The 19,583-nt window shown below is 39.1% G+C and overlaps 2 protein-coding genes across 3 annotated transcripts; one reads left to right on the top strand and one right to left on the bottom strand.

Moving 5' to 3' along the window:
- Positions 1 to 514: 514 nt before the first annotated feature.
- On the top strand, positions 515 to 3,684 carry LOC306823572 (C-X-C chemokine receptor type 3-like). Of its 2 annotated transcripts, none has more exons than XM_079343175.1 (4): positions 515 to 653; positions 927 to 1,074; positions 1,709 to 2,050; positions 2,337 to 3,684. In XM_079343175.1, the coding sequence occupies exons 3-4, from the start codon at positions 1,715 to 1,717 to the stop codon at positions 3,081 to 3,083; spliced, it is 1,083 nt and encodes a 360-aa protein (XP_079199301.1). In that variant the 5' UTR covers positions 515 to 653; positions 927 to 1,074; positions 1,709 to 1,714; the 3' UTR covers positions 3,084 to 3,684. The 2 variants fall into 2 exon arrangements, with proteins under 2 accessions (XP_079199301.1, XP_079199300.1); XM_079343174.1 differs by having other exon boundaries at positions 522 to 668.
- A 1,651-nt stretch (positions 3,685 to 5,335) lies between these two features.
- Positions 5,336 to 10,419, bottom strand: cxcr3.1 (chemokine (C-X-C motif) receptor 3, tandem duplicate 1). The gene is made up of 3 exons (XM_079342788.1): positions 10,358 to 10,419; positions 7,723 to 8,124; positions 5,336 to 7,446 (listed from the first exon to the last, which is right to left on the bottom strand). Exons 2-3 carry the CDS (start codon positions 8,113 to 8,115, stop codon positions 6,721 to 6,723), a joined length of 1,119 nt encoding a protein of 372 aa, XP_079198914.1. The 5' UTR covers positions 8,116 to 8,124; positions 10,358 to 10,419; the 3' UTR covers positions 5,336 to 6,720.
- Between the last annotated feature and the right edge of the window lie 9,164 nt (positions 10,420 to 19,583).

Consider the following 19,583-nt stretch of genomic DNA (forward strand, 5'->3'; position numbering starts at 1 on the left):
TTGTCTTTCATACATATTCTGTTTTAAACAAAAAACCTAATCCTGCTGGCTTAAAACTGCCTCAAAAAGTGTCAAAGGCTGTTACCCAGCGGCAGAAGTTACAAGCAATTAAATGTAATCAATTTAGATATGTAGAGGCCTATATGCTCAAACCACCCTCTTTTTGGCCAAGTCATTCAGTGTGGAAAACTTAAAACAGCGCCATCTGGCGGGAAGTGCTTCCCTGTGCTTTGTGGCGCTTTGTGCGACTGCTTTGTGTCCAGCTCTGCATGTCGATACAAAGTTGCGTAAAGTCAAACAAAGAAAGCGGGGACATGGAAGTTGGATAATTTAACCTTCAGAATAAAAGATCTGTTTCAAAACTGAATGCCTAGTTCATCCTAACTGTACGATTGTTTTTTCCACGTCATGTGCTTTTCATTGGAGACAAAACAACGGTGTTTATTTTCAGCCACTCTTTATTCAAAAATGTATTTGATATAAAGTTGTGAATTTAACCTTGAGTTTTATTTTGAAAAACAATTAAACGGCAGTCTCGATTGCGCAGATGGCTTGGAAGTATTGGCAGTAAGATTTGTCAGAAGTGGCAATGTGTAAGGAAGGTGACATTTGACGAAGAAAAACAATCAAGTGGGGATGTAATTAAAGTTCATGTAAGTCCCCTCCGTGTAAGTAAACGGCTTTAAAGATAACTTATGTGCGTGCACGTTGAAAAACTTCGATAACAAATTAAGCCTTTCTCGGCGTCAGCTAATTTGTAGTTTCCCTTCCTATTCGTTGACATTTTTTGTTTAGTGGATTCACCCTAAACCCAGCATAATATTTACTTTTATATCAAAGTGTCATGGTGTCTGAAGCGTTTTCACATTCATACTGTAGGCTAAGTTTTTGTGCATTCTTTCGGCTCTTTGACGGGGTAACGACAGCTGCCGGAGCTCGCCCGTCCTCCCTCGTAAACACTGGACGGCGGTTTTCTCCTCCAAACGACTCTTCATCCCAGGGGGAAGGAGCGCGTGCAGGTTGCGGTGCTTTTGAAGATTTGTGTCCTGTAAACCAGCAGCTGTTGTCTTTACGGTAAGATAAATACCATAATATTGGTGTAAAGCTTTCAAATTTCGATTTGTTTGTCCAGATATATTATATATATATATTTTAGCTGTACGTTGACTTTTAATGGAAGAACTATAAGCGTTACCCATGTAAACATGTTATTACATGTCTAATCAATATTGCAGCACAAACAACCAAGTCATTCCTTTCTGTTTCTGTTTCCGCCCATCGTTCTAATCATGTTCACGATCATTTGATATTTCTGGCTTCGTATAAACTCGCACCAGCACTTTTGGTTTCGTGGCGTGTTTGCATGAGATCATGTGCTTCACCCACAATAAAAGTAACACCAGATCACAGCCACAGTGCAATGAATACTCTAAATGCAAGCAAATAGACTGTGTTAAAAGAAGTGGATTTAAGAGTGCATGACCAAGGGGAATTGGGTTTTCCGTTTAAACCTACCCCCTCTTGCTTAATACAGTGACATCGCACCATGTGAGTTGTGAGGGTGTTTTTAAATGCTCTGCTGGACTTTCCAGGCTTCACTCTCACAGAGCTGACTGAATCTACACAGAGAGAAAGAAGGAGGTTGATTAATTTGCAGCATTTTTGGATTCCTTTTTTTTCTGACAGTCTGACTACTTTGTTTATACAGATAAGCATGGATGTGGAGCTCGGTGGATTATTTCTCCACAACACCACCTATGACTATAATGATTACGAAGAGCCATTGGAGCCAGTTGGTGGTACAGCGGTGTTCGTCTCGGTTCTCTACTCGTTGGCTTTTGTCGTCGGTCTTTTCGGGAATGGACTCCTCCTCAGTGTTCTGGCTCTAAAGAGGCGATCCTGGAGTCTTTCAGACACCTTCATCCTCCACCTGAGTGTCGCAGACGTCCTGCTGCTGCTGACACTTCCCCTCCTGGCTACACAAGCCACTCACCGGCCTGGATGGTGCTTTGGGAGTTTTCTCTGCAAGTTCAGTGGAGCAGTTTTTAATGTAAGTACTGAGTGATGTGCAGAATGGTGATCTTTTTATTGAGGCTGTAAGAACAAGTCGTTTGGGTGGATTCTTTTTTGGTAGCAGGCTCTGTGTAATCTGCACTCTTGGCAGGGAGGGGTTGTTGTACTTCCTGCAGTTATTGAGCAAAAATTCCCCCTTTGACATCAATATTTCTCCAGACTTAAAGCATTTTAGGAAGGAGGGGGTCAGAGTAAGGAAGGCTAAAGTTAAGTCATACAAATGGCTGCAGTATAGAATTTAAGTTTTCCTTTGCTTTTTCTAGACCAACTTCTACTGCGGGATCCTTCTGCTCGTGTGCATCACTCTGGATCGCTACCTGTCCATCATCCACGGCATCCAGCTGTACTCCCAGAAGAGGCCCAGGTTGGTCCACATCAGCTGCCTGTTGGTCTGGCTCATCGCTCTGATTCTTCCCATTCCTGACTGGACTTTCATGGTGGCTAAAAAAGATTACTTACAAGATAAAACGCTGTGTGTTCACGTCTACTCTCGATCAGTAACAGACTGGCAGCTGGTGTCCCGCCTTTTCCACCTCACATTGGGCTTCCTGCTGCCTACAACCGCCCTCATCATCTGCTGCTCATTTATTCTGCTGCAGCTTCAGCGAAGCTCTAAAGTCCTAAAGACACAGAGGACCTTCACCAGGGTCATCCTGCCCCTGTTGGGCGTCTTCTTTCTTTGCTGGACGCCGTACAACATCACACTCATTGTGGACATGATCAGAAGCAGCACCGGAAACGCCGAAGATTCCCCGCAAACAGCTCTTATGGTAACAAAAGCTCTGGGCTGCGTTCACGCCTGCCTCAGGCCTCTGCTCTACCTCGGGCTGTGTGGAAAGTTCAGAAGGCGAGCGCTGACCATGCTGAGATGTGATTCAGTTCAACATGACGGCTCTGTGTGGGAGCTGGGTGTGGGCGAGGAGGCCCCGTGTGACCAGAGTCATGTTGAAGTTGAAGAGCAGAAACAGATGATGAGCGTTGATGAGCAGGTTCAGTCAACTCATTGTTGACAAAAGGACAAAGTCCCCTCGTGTTACTCAGAGGACACATGAACGATGCTTCACCCCTTGAGGAGAGTCATGTCATGATTTCAAGAGGAGGAGGACCACACTTCGTCTAATGATGGGAAAATATTTATTTTTTTAAAAGAACTTCCTCAGTTTGCTTTTCAGTATGACAGTTTCCGCGTCACGTCATGGTGACATTCACTGTAATGTGGAGCCACTATTGCACAACTGTAGCCTGTCTCCCAAAATATTTTTTAGGTTTTTTATTCACTGGTAGATATCTATATTTGTCGTTTTCTTAATATTGTAATCAATGTATTACATTACTTTGTGCAGAGCAATCTTTGTGTCATTAGGCTGTTTTCAGCTAACACGATCATGAAGCGTATCCATCAGTGTCTCAACCCTTTATCAGGCATGTGACTATTTTTGGTAATTTCCGTACGCATTACATATGAGTTTCTGCACCTCAGTAAGGTCGAGAAGCGTGTGTTCCTCACTCAGCCAATCAGAAGAGATCACCCTGCGTCACTGATCCTGCTATTGTGGCATTTGAAACAAATATGGTAACTTTGTCAATGTTTATTTTTTTAAATGAAATTTTTTTTCTTATTCTTATTAAAAAGTTTTAACAGAAATAAAGTTCTGTTTTGTCCCCCATCAATACTCTTGAGGCATGAATTTTTGAATTTCAAAGTATTTCAATGAGTGCCCTATAAAGGGTTAAAGGCTCTTACGTTTGTGAATGTCATTTAACAGTCCAACATAGTTTATGACTTAACTGCTGAGAGCATATAAAAACTGTTTCCCTTTTCTTTTTACTGAATACTAGCTTGAGGCAGTAAAGACTCTGTAGAATCCACTATTGCACAATAAATGTGTTGCTGTCTCAGTATAACCTGAGTGTATTGAGAGAAATCCCCTTCAGTAAGTCCCACAGCCCTTTTGACTTTCTGACTTCATTATTACAACGTGTGCGTGGACTGTAGGAAACGGCATGACACAAACAGGCAGTGATGTCATCAGTCAGGTGACAGTGAGCGAGACAGTGGGGGAAGTGACTGCTTTATGTTTACTGTCATCTGAAGACGTGTTTGTTCAGCGGGTTAGAGAGAACAGTACCACACTTTGTCCGTAAGGGAAATCAACTAGAAGAAGAAGAGTGTTGTTTGAAAAAATGGAAAGAAGAAGAGGAGTTAAAGTAGATAACAACTCGGTTTCATCACACCACCAATAAGCTGCTTTACATGTTATGGCCTGCTCATATGCAAGGTTTAAGCCAAGACAATCACAACAACACGCGTAATGTGAACTGACAGAAAGTGTATATTTCCACAAATGTTTTTGAAACAAGAAAAGACTCCTCTTCTCAGTCAACGTCTTTTTTTATTTTGCCGTTTATGAGTCAACTAGAATGTTGAGTGTTGATGTTTATCTACAGCCAATAAAACATGATGGATGGAAGTAAGATTTGCTGGTTGACAGCAACAGCTTCAACATGTCCGTTTAATTGCGTGGCCTGTTATATTAGGTTTGAGCATCAAATTGAAGCATAATTTCCTGAACCAGTTAGAGCTTATGTGTTTAGTGAAATAGATTCAAGCTGCTCTACAGCAGCCTCTTTAATGAGTAACAAACCTGCTATCAATACAAACTCTAACCTTATTGCAGTTTCCACCAAAAAAACATCAAATGACTCATCCCAGTTGACACTGTTGTAGTTAAATGTCTACCTGTCATGCAGATGATGAACAATACACTTTGTAAGGGTTCTCACTAGCTAGCACGGTGCAGTGTTTAGAGTGCCACAAGTCACATGTCCCTGAGCTCATCTATTTCTTGTAACTTCTCTCCTCTGTGGCTGCTTGTTGCCACCTTATTTTCGATTTCCTGTGAGAAACGGAGGTAAGCTATTTCCATTGTAACCTTAAGATGTGAGCGGCAGGGTTTTTTTTTTTTAAGGTTCCTTTCGTAAGCTCTCTTTTGTGGTCAACAGATCCTTATGTGATCTATGAATGTTCACTTTAAAATATCTTAGAAGAAGAAGAGTGAAGGTAGAAACATATGTTGCACATACACCTCCTTTAAACTAAAATAAAAGTCTGATGCAATCTGAGTCACAACCTTCAACTCATTGTAGGATATATGTTGGACAGATTGTTTCTCTATTCTGCTTACTAAATAGCAACACTCTTCTCGTTCATTTTGTGGAACAGCCTGTCTGACTATAGCACCAACAACACAACACATTTATATGTATTTTTTATTATTCGCAAAAAAAATGACATTCAAATTAAAAATATAAAAATGATTCCCCTGTAAAAATATGTCTTAAAACATTACATCTAAATTAAAGTTGTACTTTGAAGCTCCTGCGATAAATTTTGAACTGGTTATGAAAACCATCTTCAATGAACAGTGACGCTTTTATATGACCCCCAACAACACAAGCAAGCGAGACCATCAGGAAGAAAACTGCTTTTTGCTTATGGTTCATTTTAATGCCCGAAACCACTGATGAAACAGTGTTTTTTCCACAGCAAAGATTAGTTTTGAGTGATACATGTAAATGTTAAAGGGAGAAACATTACCATTTTCTAATAACAATCCCTACTCACTGTTACTTGTACAAGACAAATCAGGAAAAAAAAAAACACGCTTTGGCTACAGTGGTTGCAAGGTAGACTCAACCTGAAAACACCCTGACAAAGCATATAACATTAAAAACATCAATTATTTTTATTCCAGAAAATGATGTGCAGTATAGTAAAAAAAAAGAAAAATAGGAAAAAGCTGCCGTTGTAATACTTATCAACTATGATAATATTAAAGTTATACTCTGCAGAGAAAAACAGGAAACGTGACATTTCTGCCGACAAATACATCTGACAAATACAGGTGTACCACCTAAAATAACTTTTGTACAATGAGTGCTTATGCTCATGATCAGCTGCCGATGGATCGTGGACTACAGGAGGGGGAACAGATGCATGGCCTGCCTCAGCTCTGCACTAGAATCATACAGAAACATACTATTCTCAGTGCATCTTGTCACATTATTTACAAGAGAAGATACACTATTTCAGTTTGAAAGTTAGTTCAGGTTAGATCCGATTTAACTGGATGCAGTCACTACACGACTGCTTGAAGCCTTATGTTGAGTATTTTCACTGTCATCATTGTTTTATGAAGCCAGAAGTGTTCATATTATAAAAGAGAGCTGAGGCAGTAGAGATGGGAGGAGGCTAATTTAATCTGTTGTAGAACAGGCTTTAAACATAATGTACTTACTGATAAACATTGAAACAGACTCCTAGAGCTTCCTTTAGCACATCTGAACACTGAAAATAGCACTCCTCAGATAGCAACTTTTTAATTTTAGCCGGACCATAAAGCATTACCATGATTTATTGTCAGTATTACTCCAGTCAGTCCAAATGATCATCATGTTGTCTAGAAGAATACCTGAAACAATGGATTAAGATTATAAACTTTTTTGTAAAATTAAAAGGTTGGGTAATGCTTGTACAGACAACCAACATTTTAGTTACTCTAACCCTGGCTCGAACAAACAATCACTTGTCAAAAGAAGAGGCTACATCCAATTCTCAGAGTCTATGGTAAGATGTCTCTTTCTCTCTCAAACAGCAATGGAGTTTGAAGTGTCAGCAGACTCTGACCAAATAGAACTTCTTCTGCTGCCAACAGATTTGAATGTGGCATTTGTCTTCAACTTGCAGCCTAAAGACCTCAGAATGTCCATGAGCTGACGCCGGAACTTCACACCCACAAAGGCATACAGGATGGGATTGAGGCTGCAGTGGAGATAACCCAAAGAGGAGGTGACTGTCTTTGCTTTTTGCAGAGACAAACCGACTGCACAGCTGGGATCAGAATAAAGTGTGTCCACGAACAGTGTGATGTTGTATGGCGTCCAGCAGAGAAAGAAAACCACCACTACAGATACGATGACTCTGAAAGCTTTCTGCTTTTGGAGGGAGCCTTGGGCGCCACACTTAAGTCGTCGCAGGATGCAGGAGTAGCAGAAAATCAGAATAGCTGAAGGAAGCAGGAAGCCCACCGTGTGATAGAGCATCCGTGATGCCAACCGCCATTCGCCAACTTTCACTCCAAATTTGAAGTATTCGCGGACGCACTCTGTTTTTTCTCGTCTCTCATTCCTCGCAGCTTCCAAAAAGATCCAGTCGGGAATAGAGAGGAGCAGAGAGAAGAGCCAAACTGCCAAACAGCTGATGTGAACGACCCAAGGATTCCTTCTCGAGTACATCTGGGTAGCATGGACGATGGAAAGGTACCGGTCCAAACTGATGCAGGCCAGGAGAAAAATCCCACAGTAAAAATTGATCTGGGGACAAATAGATTTATTAAAACATGTTTGAAGAATCTGAATTTTGTTGACACTTTTGTTTAAGTTAAATTAAAAATGCAATCTGATAAGAGATTTTAATGATGGAAACAATGCTGGCAATTTGTAAGAAATCTGTGTTTCTCCACCAAACATATGTACATTTTTTATCACACTTGTATGAGAGTGATCTGAGGCAGTTAGTCTTGCAGGGATGGGATCTGGAATATTTGCACACGCACAGACAAGCACCACCTCTGGCTACAACTCTCTCACCGTAAAGACAGCTCCAGTGATCTTGCATAGGGGCGTACCAAAGGTCCAACCCTGATCTTGATACGCCTGTGCGGCCCAAAAGGGAAGCGTCATCAGTAGCAGGACATCTGCCACACCCAGATGGAGGATGAAGTTGTCTGTCACACTCCAGACCTTTCTGCTCCGAGCCAGAACTCCCAGCAGCACCCCGTTTCCAAGCACACCCACAACGAAGGCCACGGAGTACAGAACGGGGATGAACACTGCCTCAAATTGCCGGCCCTCGTCCAGGTCACACACGTCGCCCCCTTCACAACAGTATTCCCCAGTGCTGTTGTCATATATTTCATCGATACCGTCTAAGAGGCTTAAGAAATCACTTCCAGACAACTTGATCTTGTCAAAGTCTTCCATTTCTGCACTCTGTAGTAAAAGAAGACAGTTTGTCTATTAATTAGGTTCAACAATTGACATGTGAAGCCAATTTACCACAAGGAGGTGCTATCTATCTATCTATCTATCTATCTATCTATCTATCTATCTATCTATCTATCTATCTATCTATCTATCTATCTATCTATCTATCTATCTATCTATCTATCTATCTATCTATCGATCTATCGATCTATCTATCTATCTATCATCTGATTAGAAAAGGGCATTATCTAACCACACAAAAATTTGTGGTAAGTGTACATTTTCCCCTTTAGACTGAGAAGTGGGCGTGGCCTGTTGAAAGTCATTTTATGTTGTATGCTAAATAAACTCTGTACCTTATTTAACTTTGTATGAAATTAATCATATTGTTTGTTTCTTTTGGCCTACTGTAGTCTGAACTGTGGTCTGTGACTTTATGTGATTTAAGAGCCATAGAAAGTTGTGATAATTCCTTTGTGTATATGTTATGTTGTGTTCTGTTGTGGTAACAAATGGGGAACAGAAACTAATCCAAACATCTAAAGTGGTATTTGTAATATAGTATTGAAGTACTGAGATTGACAAAACTAATTTTACCTACCTGCCTTATTATATATTCTTTATCCCACACATTTGATCATGTTTTGTTAACTGTCGAGCAACAGACCACATCACAGTCTTACCACTGACAATTTAACACCATGATCTCTGACTGTGAACTGAAGATGTGAGAGAAAAAAAACCCCACCCCACTTTATGTCACTCAGACAATTCTCATTTTGGAACTACTTAGTCGTTTTGTTTCGGTGATGTGATAGTATGTTTTTTCTGTGAACCTTCACCCTTTTTATGACTAAATGAACATTTTCTGTTTCTGTATGTCAACCACACAGTTTATCATAATGCAATCCATGCTGCCATTGTTGGTTAGGTGGTGTCGTTTCAGCTTTAGTTAATCTCTACTTTAAAAAAAATCTGCATAAAATCTGCATCGGCTTGGCATACCGACAGAAGAGACATTGTCTCTGATCTCAAACTACATTTTGCTTCTCATGTTGCCGGTGGGACTGTAACCAATGCAACGCAGGAACATCGTTTGTTGAAGTAGCCGGTTTAAAATGATTTATTCTGTAACAATCGATTGGTTTTAACATACCTGGGCTTTGCATTAATTTGATTAATTGCTAGTCAATCACAGGGCCAACATTCAGAGACAAGCAGCCAGTCAGCAGTTAAATATGTCATAGATTTTCTTTATTTGAATATTTTCTGACTTGCTGCTGCAGGGGGCAGAGAGGTAACCAGCCACTGCCACTTTACAGGTGTTGTTAACTGTTCCAGCGTGAATGTTGCAAACAAGCAGCTATTCTTGTGCTATTTTGTTGAATGGGTTGTCAGAGCAAAGAAGGAACAGCTTTGCCAGCAAAACTCAAACATAACTTGGCCAACTTCCCCTTTCACTCTAAAGCTATATACATGTTGGCAGAAATGTCTGTATACACTGCCCTCATCATGAAATTTAACATGACTGCTTTAGAAAGAGAATGTTGTGGTTCTCTGGTCTGATCTGTTTGCTGATAACCGACAAAAGAGAGGAAGTTAGTGATAACAACTGAAATCTCAATGAAATCTTTCTCAGAAAGCTGTGAGTCGGCAGTAACCATTACTACGGCAATTTAAGATATAATTTTGACATACACATGAACATTTCCACATCATTAATACATAATTATTGACATTCACCCGGTGGATTCGGCATTTAGCTAAGCTTTTCCAAAATATATTCAATTTGTTTCTCAAATAGTTTATAATTTGACTTTTTCAGCATGCAACACCTTATTTTACTTTGTTTATAGAGAGATGCAAAGATCCAAATATAAATTTGCAAGTGAGACACATGGGCAAAACAAAATTCATGTTTGGGCAAATAATCAATATTTTTTTTCTTTTATAGTTTTTACAACAAAATAACATATGCACAAGTGTGTGGTCTAATATTTATGATATGCATAGATCATTACAGGTGTATTTTTTTTTAAAGTTGCACATGCACACATAAAAAAGGTTGGAAAGCCTTTTCTGTATGGGGACAGAGAGAAAAAGTTTGCCACTGTGTTCATATATGCTGGTCCCCTGAGCTTCTTTTTTTGTTCAATTACATATAGTTAATCAATATTCTTTAGCTTGTGAGCAACATAGCAATATACATAATCTAAAAAGCAAACATAAAATAGCTTACCAAATAGCAATCCTCTGGTATGGTATTGTCAGTGAGAGGGTAGCCTACTTGGTTGCAGAAACGAGCTCAATCAACTGCTGACTTTAAACACCAGACCACAGAGGAGGAGGAGCATACAGAAGCTTTCAGGTTTTTGGAGACATTTTGTCTCTGCTATATTAATAAGGAGTTGTAGTGAGTTAAACATTTAGATTTCAACACTAATTTTATCTAAAGGACCCTAAACATTTTACAATCATTTTTTTTATATTGTTCAAGTCTGAAATAGCAAATTCATGTTTTTGTGTCGCCATATAATGTCTAGTTCAAATGTATGGGCTGGGTAGGATTCTGTTTGTAACAAATTCTAAAGCTATTTGCTGTTTATATGCAACATCGAGAACCAAAAAAACTGCCAACCAAAATTAGACCTAATGAGACACTTTAATACTGGGAGTGACGATTTTAATTATCGTACAAACATTTGACTTTGAACATTATGTGCAGTTGTTTATGCCGCCTACATAGTACAGCATAGCATATAGGCCTGCCTTGTTCTGGGGGAATATTTACATGTGATTGGCGGCAGGAAATCAATATGTCCTTATAATTAGACACCTTCTAAGGTTGATACTGTCTGTTACAGAACAAACATGCTTTATCCACGTTTATCTATTTCGACAACAAGCTAGCATCTTACTGTAATTATAAGGGACCTTAAATGTTATTTTAACCTATTGCAGCTAAGAATATGACAACTTATTTTGTTTATTGAACCTAAAATAAAGTTTAGAATGAACACTTTTCAGGCATTATCTGTTAATAAAGATAAATTGGTATGATCTGTGTTAAATGCAAGCTAACAAGCTTACAAACAACATACAAAGATAGTGCAAACACTATGCTAACCACTATGTTGTGTGAGCTCTTAACAGATTTTGGTTCCCAACCAAATGGCAACTTGCAGGGTTAAAAAATCCTGCTGTTGGTTGAGTGTCCGCTTGAGGGTGGCTGCTCACAGGAAGTCACATAGACACCCATTCAAAAATGTCTGTGTTTACAGCAGAAATGAACATGTTTACAGTTTTGATTTTAGCTAGTTAGGGTCAGACAGCATTTCCAGCATGTCTTGCTGATTGGACGCCAAAGCCCCCTGCACTAACTTACACCTTTTTCAGAGGGTACAATGGAAGATTTGGATGGTGATTTAAATTGTTGAACCGCTTTTGTTCCAATATTAAGAGATATGAGACAACCTGCTGACAAAAATATGTTTAGATTGTTTGCCGTTTGTTAATTGAGGGACTTTACACAATTTAATGATATAAACATGCAAGAAAAAAATACAAAGATAAAGATCCCCGTGTGTGTGGGTTGTTACTCTTTCCGAATTAGTTGATGAATAATATTTCCACTGTTTGAATCTGAAAGCTGTAGTTTCATGAGGTTTGACTTTTAGAATCTGGTGGTGTTTCAACGAAATGTCTTGTGCTGAATTCGTTCGAATTAGTTATTTGCCAAGATGTGAAAAACTGTGAGTTCATTGTCGATGTAGCGACAGGCAAAGTCAAAAGAACATCTGCTTTTACAGCTATTCTGGTCTTGGTCCAAGTTTTACTTTCAGGTGCACAATACTTTCAGATCACCTTTGTTTCAGGAAACACTCTTCAACTTCCTTGAACCACAGTAGAAACAGATTATAATCACACCATTCACCAAGATTGTTGTGTGAATGAACTATTTACAATTGAAGGTTTTGCTGCATGTGCAGATTCTTTCAATATTCTTTAGTCACACAAAACTATTTTCTAAACTAAAATGAAAATACTGTCTTTCCCAGAGTTGTTGACCGTGCACTTTGGCAAAAGCAAAACCTGAGCTCACGTGAAATGACATATAAAACTGTTTTACACTAGTAAATCTGACACAATTACTTATTTTGCAGAACATTCATATAGCTTTAGGGTTAGGGTTTAGGTTAGGGTATATTGAAACAGGATATAAACAAGTCAGAAACCCCAATGTTTGTTTGTTTGTTTTGACAAGTTATCTGTTTACTGATGTATACATCTAATTTGTAATCTAATTTGTCTTTGTTTTCATTGCTTACATGCAACTGACAATGAATCTATGGCTTGGAAAATAAAACAAAGGCAAAGGCCTTGCCTGATACCATACCACAACATGGTTTGACAGGCCTCTAAAAAGTAAATATGAATAATAAATCTTCTTCCTGAATGTCTGGTTTTCTGTTGTGGGTCATATAGGAAGTACCAGTTTACATTTTAAACTAAAATTTGTTTAAAAAAAAAAAGTATTATCATTAAACAAAGTATTTCATCGTGGCTAATTTCATTTTAAAGATATCCCTTGGCGTCGAGGACCTCTGGTCGTTTTCATGCAGTCTTCCTCACGAGTCATGAGTGTTTGTCTTGTGTGCACGTACCAAGTGAATGCACAAGTTAGTAAGATGTCTGTAATATGCTGAGGTTTTGGAGGAGTACTTTAACATAGAAGACGTAGCAAACATGGATGTTAACATTGTTAAATTTAAAGTATAAAATGTTATAATAATTCTTCTGTACACCAAAGAACATTGATTTGGTATATAACAGTAAAATCTCTACATAAATCATGTTTCCTGAACATTTTAATATCTGCAGATATCCTCTCACAACCACAAGCTATTTATCACACCTTTTTTTTCTTCTTGGTAACGCTCCTATGTATACATCCTGTCATGCAAAATGACACCTGTTTGATACACAATGTTTTTTTGTGGTTGTCTGTTCTTCTCCTGCACAGGTTCACATTTTCCTGTTTTTATCACAACTCTTTTTTTGTGTTTGCGGTTAGAGGGGCTGATTGGAGTGAACATCAAAGTTATACAGCTTGATGATATCAACCCACGCTCAGAAAAAAAAGATACAGAAACTTGTTTTGTGATCATTACCATCCATTTCACTCCAAATGGAAACTTACTGCATGCCATGTGCTTTACTGTGTGATTTAAACTGTATGCTCTGAATTTGAAAAAGTTCTCACTCCCAAAATCTCTCATGTTGCGTGCCCTGGCCAAAGAGGGGCAACAGTCCAATAAACATAAAACAGACATAAAACACAAAAAAATATCATTGATCATCATGTCCTGAGTCACAGAGCAGAACAGTCATATTCAAAGCATCTACAACCGGAAGCATCGTCCTTCAACACCTTCAATCTTAAAGATTTAAAGAAAGCAAACTTTGAATCTTTTCAAGAAGCACTTTGGGAACAAACACATCAGATTTTGAAGATACTGAGCGGGTAGGTTTATTATTGAAAGTTTAAAGGAGATGTTAAATTGTTGATTGCCTCAATAGAGTCATATTTTTTTTAAGTGATCTTCAGAGTGAGAAAAAGTAAAAGTTTGATTTTCCTGTTAACTCATGAGTGCTTCCTAATTTAACTTATGACAGTGAAACCATGGTTTGAGGAAATGATATGTTGCCATGTGCAAGTTTTGATTCCATATTCCTGTTTTGGTTTGTTAGCAACCATTTTGCTTTGTTAAGCTACCATTCATTTCATGAACCAATCTTAACAGTTTCAATAAAAATATTAAAGAGTGCATTATCTTTAATCCCTTTAAAGATGGTAGTGAAATGATCACTGCAATAAAACAGAGGAACTGTTTCATGTACTATTGATGTCAATTACGAGGCATCACAGGTTAATAGTGGAACGTCTGAATTTTAGGTTTTTGTTTCCTTTCAGTTTTACCCCTTCCTTCCTTCCTTGGCACAGATTCTGGTTTCACCACTTTGTAGGTTAGTGTGTTAGTGTGGTTATAATAACATCAAATGAACCTTTGCTTTTTATATTTTTCAACATTGTGTTCCCATGGGTAAGCCAAAAAATATTTCATGTTTTCTAAACTACCGAGTGTTTGGCATTTAACCAAACAATAAACTAATATATCACCACAGTAAAAGTGATAAAAAATAAAAGAAATAAAACTACTTGTACTACTACCACTAAGTTACTACTACTACTACTACGACTGCTACTACTACTACTACTACTACTACTACTACTACTAATAATAATAATAATAATAATAAACTACTACTGCTACCCGTAGATTCCTCTTAACAATTTATCTAACATAATACTTGCTTGGATCTATTTTTGAACAGCTGTAACACATCCATTTTAATTCCCCTTTTTTAGTTTGTGTTATTATTATATTGTTGAACCATTCTTCCTTCCGCAAAGCTTCTGCCAACCTTATTTTCTTTCTTTTTTCTTTGATTAATTTAAATAAATTCCTTAAATTCTTTTGAAAACACGTCTCTGCCTCGGCAGTTTTCCAATCTGTGTCTTACTTATTTACAGGAGTAGCTTAATAAATTGTGTATTTCCTGAAGTTTACGCCCCCAAGGTGCCGTTGTAGATTCTTGTTTTACATAATATAATACCACGATCAACTCCTGCCACACAACCATTAAAACATTTCACGTTAGATGAGCACTATACCGCCCCCTGCTGGAGAAACACAATGTGGGGTGCACGAAAAACCACCCGTGGACAAGTAAGTAAGTAAGTAAGTAACATTTATTTATATAGCACTTTTCGCAGGCAGGGGCCACAAAGTGCTTCACAAACAGGGTTTAAAAACATCACAAGCAATACACAGACAGTACAAAAATCATAGCAGCCCTAAAAGAGACTAATTAAAAGCCTGGACAAATAAAAACGTTTTCAGTTGACTCTTGAAAGTGACAACTGAATCAATTGAGCGCAAGGATGATGGAAGTTCATTCCAGAGGCTCGGAGCAACGACCTGGAAAGACCGGTCACCTCTAGTGTGATAATGAGCTCGAGGGACCTTCATCAGGTTCTGATCCATAGACCTCAGCGCTCGCACAGGAGCGTAAAGCTGGATCAGCTCACTAAGGTAAGAGGGAGCCTGACCATGTAGGGCTCTGAAGGCCAGAACCAGGATTTTAAACCTGAACCTAAAAGACACTGGCAGCCAGTGAAGGTCTTTCAGAACAGGGGATATGTGGGACCTCCTATTTGTGCGGGTCAGAATTCTTGCTGCAGAATTTTGAATTAATTGCAGTCTAGAGAGCTCTTTCTTGTTAAGACAAGAAAACAAACTATTGCAATAGTCTAAACGTGAAGACACAAAGGCATGGATAATGAGCTCCAAATCATTCTGCGAAACCATGTTTCTAAGTTTGGAGATCTTCCTCAGTTGAAAGAAGCAGTTCCTTGACAGCTGTTTACAGTGCTGGACTAAAGACATGTCTTTGTCGAAAATAACTCCCAGGTTTCTAAGACTAGGCTTCACGGACTGGCCTAGGTCCCCCAAGAACTGCTTAATCCCTGGAATTGAGTCATCAGGGGCGAGAATCAATGTTTCTGTTTTCTCAGCATTGAGCTGCAGAGAATTTTCGCTGAGCCATTGTTTGATTTCCATCAGACAAAGACGTAGGGAGCTCAGCTTCTGGATCTCGGACGGCTTAAAAGAGCAGTACAGCTGGATATCGTCAGCAAATAGGTGGAAAGAAACATCATCGAACCTTCGTATGATCTCTCCTAGAGGGATCAAATACAGCAAAAACAAGACAGGACCCAAGACGGAACCTTGAGGCACACCACACAGCAGGTCCGCAGACTCCGACCTTATTTGGTTGGCTGTTACATTGAAGCTTCGTCCAGTTAGATAAGAAGAGAACCATTTTAGAACTGAACCCGACAGTCCAACTTGATCCCTCAGTCTTCTCAGCAGTATCTGATGGTCTACAGTGTCGAAAGCTGCGGACAGGTCCAAGAGAACCAGGACCGTGAACTTTCCAGAGTCAGCAGCCATCATAATGTCGCTGGACACTTTCAGTAAGGCCGTTTCCGTGGAGTGTTGCTTACGGAAACCGGACTGAAGCGGTTCATGGATGCTGCTTTGATCCAGGAAAAGGGTCAACTGATTACAGACCACCTTCTCAAGGATCTTTGACATGAAAGGGAGCTTAGAAATAGGCCTAAAGCTATTAAGATCTGTTTGGTCTAGGCCTGCTTTTTTTAGTAATGGCTCCACTATGGCATGTTTGAATGCAGTAGGAAACACACCAGTGGACAAAGACAGGTTAACCATTTTGGTCACACACGGGCCGATTTCCCCAAACACTTTTTTAAAAAGCCTACAGGGAAGGACGTCAGATGAGCAAGAGGAGGGCTTCATCTTAGACACCACTGCTGAAATATCAGCAACCGTCACAGTCCTAAACAAGGACCACAAGCTGGAGACAGGCTCAGAAACAGCAGGGGTAACACGAAGAGGGTGTGGGATGTTGTCCTTGATTATCTTTATCTTGTTTGTGAAGAATCTCAAAAAGGCATTGCTGTCAGCTTCACAAAACACGGGGGTAACTGGGGCAGCAGGACATACAAGTGAGTTTATCGTTTCAAATAACACTTTGGGGTTTTTCTTATTTAGTGCTACCAGTTGGTGGATATACTCGGATCTGGCATTTTCGACCATCACATTGTATGAAGACACAAGGTCCTTGAGGTAGAGCCTGTGCACCTCAAGGTTAGTGGATTTCCACAGGCGTTCAGTCTTTCGACATAGTCTCTTTAGATTTAGGATGTCTTCATTAGTCCACGGGCGAGCTTTTTCCCTGGTAGAGGAGTTTGTTTTAACAGGAGCCACCTGGTTCAGAATTTCTACACAGTGATTGTTAAAACAGTGAGTGAGATCATCCACATCGAGACAGTTCATGACCAAGACAGGATCAAATAAATGAGAGAAACTATCTGCAGTATTAGCAGTGATAACACGCCTCTGAGACCTGACTGTTGAAGGCTTGGGCTCAGGACAAAAGTGCAGATCAAACAGAACAAGACTATGATCACTCAAATGAACATCATTTACAGACAGGTTTAAAATGTCTAGGCCAAGCGTAAAAACTAAGTCTAAAATATGGCCTTTTTGGTGAGTGGGCTCAGAAACATGCTGTTCAAAATTAAAAGTTTCAGTCAATGTTAGAAGTTCCATTGCAGGGGAAGATGAGCTGTCATCAACATGAAGGTTAAAATCCCCAAGGATTAAAACAGAGTCCAGCTTTATAATAGAGGACAAGAAGTCACTAAAATCCTTTAAGAAGACAGCGGCAGGGCCAGGAGGACGGTAGATCAACACACAGTAAAAAGGGGATGAGGAACCCATCTTAACCATCTGTGATTCAAACGAAGAGAAATCTTGGGACTGGATCAGTTTGCATTTTTGGACCTCCCTGTGAACAATGGCCAGGCCACCACCACGGCGACAGGGGCGGGGCTTCCCGACAGCAGAGCAGCCAGGTGGACAGAGATCATTTAAATGAATGAACTCTTCATTTCTCTGCCATGTCTCTGAAAGACACATAATATCCAGGTTTTCTCTTGTAAAAAGATTGTTTAGTGAATGAGACTTGTTCGCAATTGAACGAGCATTCAATAGGCCGACATGGATTGACGTGCCTATTGATCAAGTGCCTCTCTTGTGGGTAGATCAGGGCAGGCACGTGGGCAGGACGCAGTATAGAGTGCCGGCCTTCCATAGGGGGGCGCCCTGACACCCAAAACTAGTGAGGAAGAAAAGTTGAAGATAATAAAAGATAAAAAAAAGATCAGATGTGTTTAACTACCTCTAATATTATTTTATCTAAAGTAATTGTTGTGCTTTTATTAAGTTATCTAAAAAAGAAACCGAGAAAACTTACAACTTAACTTATAATTTAGTTAAATACATAAATGTATATAAATATGTGACATATGACATACATTGTTCTTTTCATTTAATTTTATTTCTACAAACGAACATATATGTACATTTTTGATTGTTTTCTTGTGTGAATACTCTGTTCTGTACACATGATTCAAAATAAACTTCAAACTTATCACAGAAAGTGTTATTTAAAAAAAAAATTAAATAACAAAATTTTATAAAATAAAAGTAGCCATGCCTTCCAACACAAGCCAGCCTCGTCTCGCGAGTCTTCAATATACCTATGACACAGTGTAATGACACAGCAACTTTTAAGTTATCTGAGACCTGCAGGAGGACAAACTGACGCTGCCTCTTCTGTGTAGAAAAAAACAACCTTTGCAAAGGTTAGGCTCACGTTTTAATTTTATTTCTAAAATGCACACAATCAATCTTTATTAGCCAATTGATTACACATTTTATCTCAAGACACTTTGCAAAAACAGCAGGTCTAGACTGTAAAGTCTACTCTTTATTACATTATTTATAGAGACCCATGCACAGAACTTGGCAACATAAAGCAAGGAAACAGTGGAGAGGAAAAACTGCCTTTTAAAACATTCCTGTTGAACAGCAATCTGCTGAAACTGTGTTGGGTTGAACACAGGGTTGAAGTTGAACAAAATATAAAGATGAAAAGAGGGAGAAGCAAAAAAATACATAAATAAAAATAATAAAAAATAAAAAAACAGAATGGAGACAAACAGAGCAACAAGAAGAACTATAAATAACTATGGGTTAGGCTATGTGGAGACAACAGACAGACAAACCTCCCATAACCCATCACTTCTAACATGTGAGCTGCCCCCCCCCCTCCCCCCCAATGTGAACCTTTTCAGGAGTTTTTATATTTCAGAGTTGACTTGTAATCCAACGATATGTTCTTACATCCTCAAAGTGATTTATTTATTTAGTTACCCAATTTATTAACATGTGTCATTTTTAACCCAAATCTCGTATTGGCTAAATTGAAGAAGGAACTCAACTTTCAAGTTTCTTTGTGGCTAACTGTTTGTGCTGCTTCATTATGACCCTCATGCCTTCTTGTTCTGAGGTTTTTTCACATCCTTTCATCTTGAATAGACTTATTTATTTGAATTGTTAATGGGTTTTTTTTCTCTCCACGTACAGTCTAAACACCCTTTTACAACGTCAATGTTTAAAGGTTTGTGTTGGCTGCAACAAAGGGAAGACGCTTAAGATCCGCTAGAGGGCAGTCTTGTTTAAACTCTGCTCTGTGCTTCGCTGTCTGTCTCTAAAACACGGAAGGAGTTTGAAACACAGGCAGGGACAAGCGGTAGAGTAATCCTAAACAGTCTCCTGTCTGTACTGGTCGGTATTACGTTTTCTTTTCCAGTAAGTTCGGCTGATTGGTAAAACGATAACTTCTCGCACAGAGCCCAGTAAATATTATTTGTCTTTGTTGATGTGTTAGTTCAGAGTTTTGTCAATAAC

This window comes from Symphodus melops, assembly GCF_947650265.1.
Source record: "Symphodus melops genome assembly, chromosome: 5".
Lineage (NCBI taxonomy): Eukaryota > Metazoa > Chordata > Actinopteri > Labriformes > Labridae > Symphodus > Symphodus melops.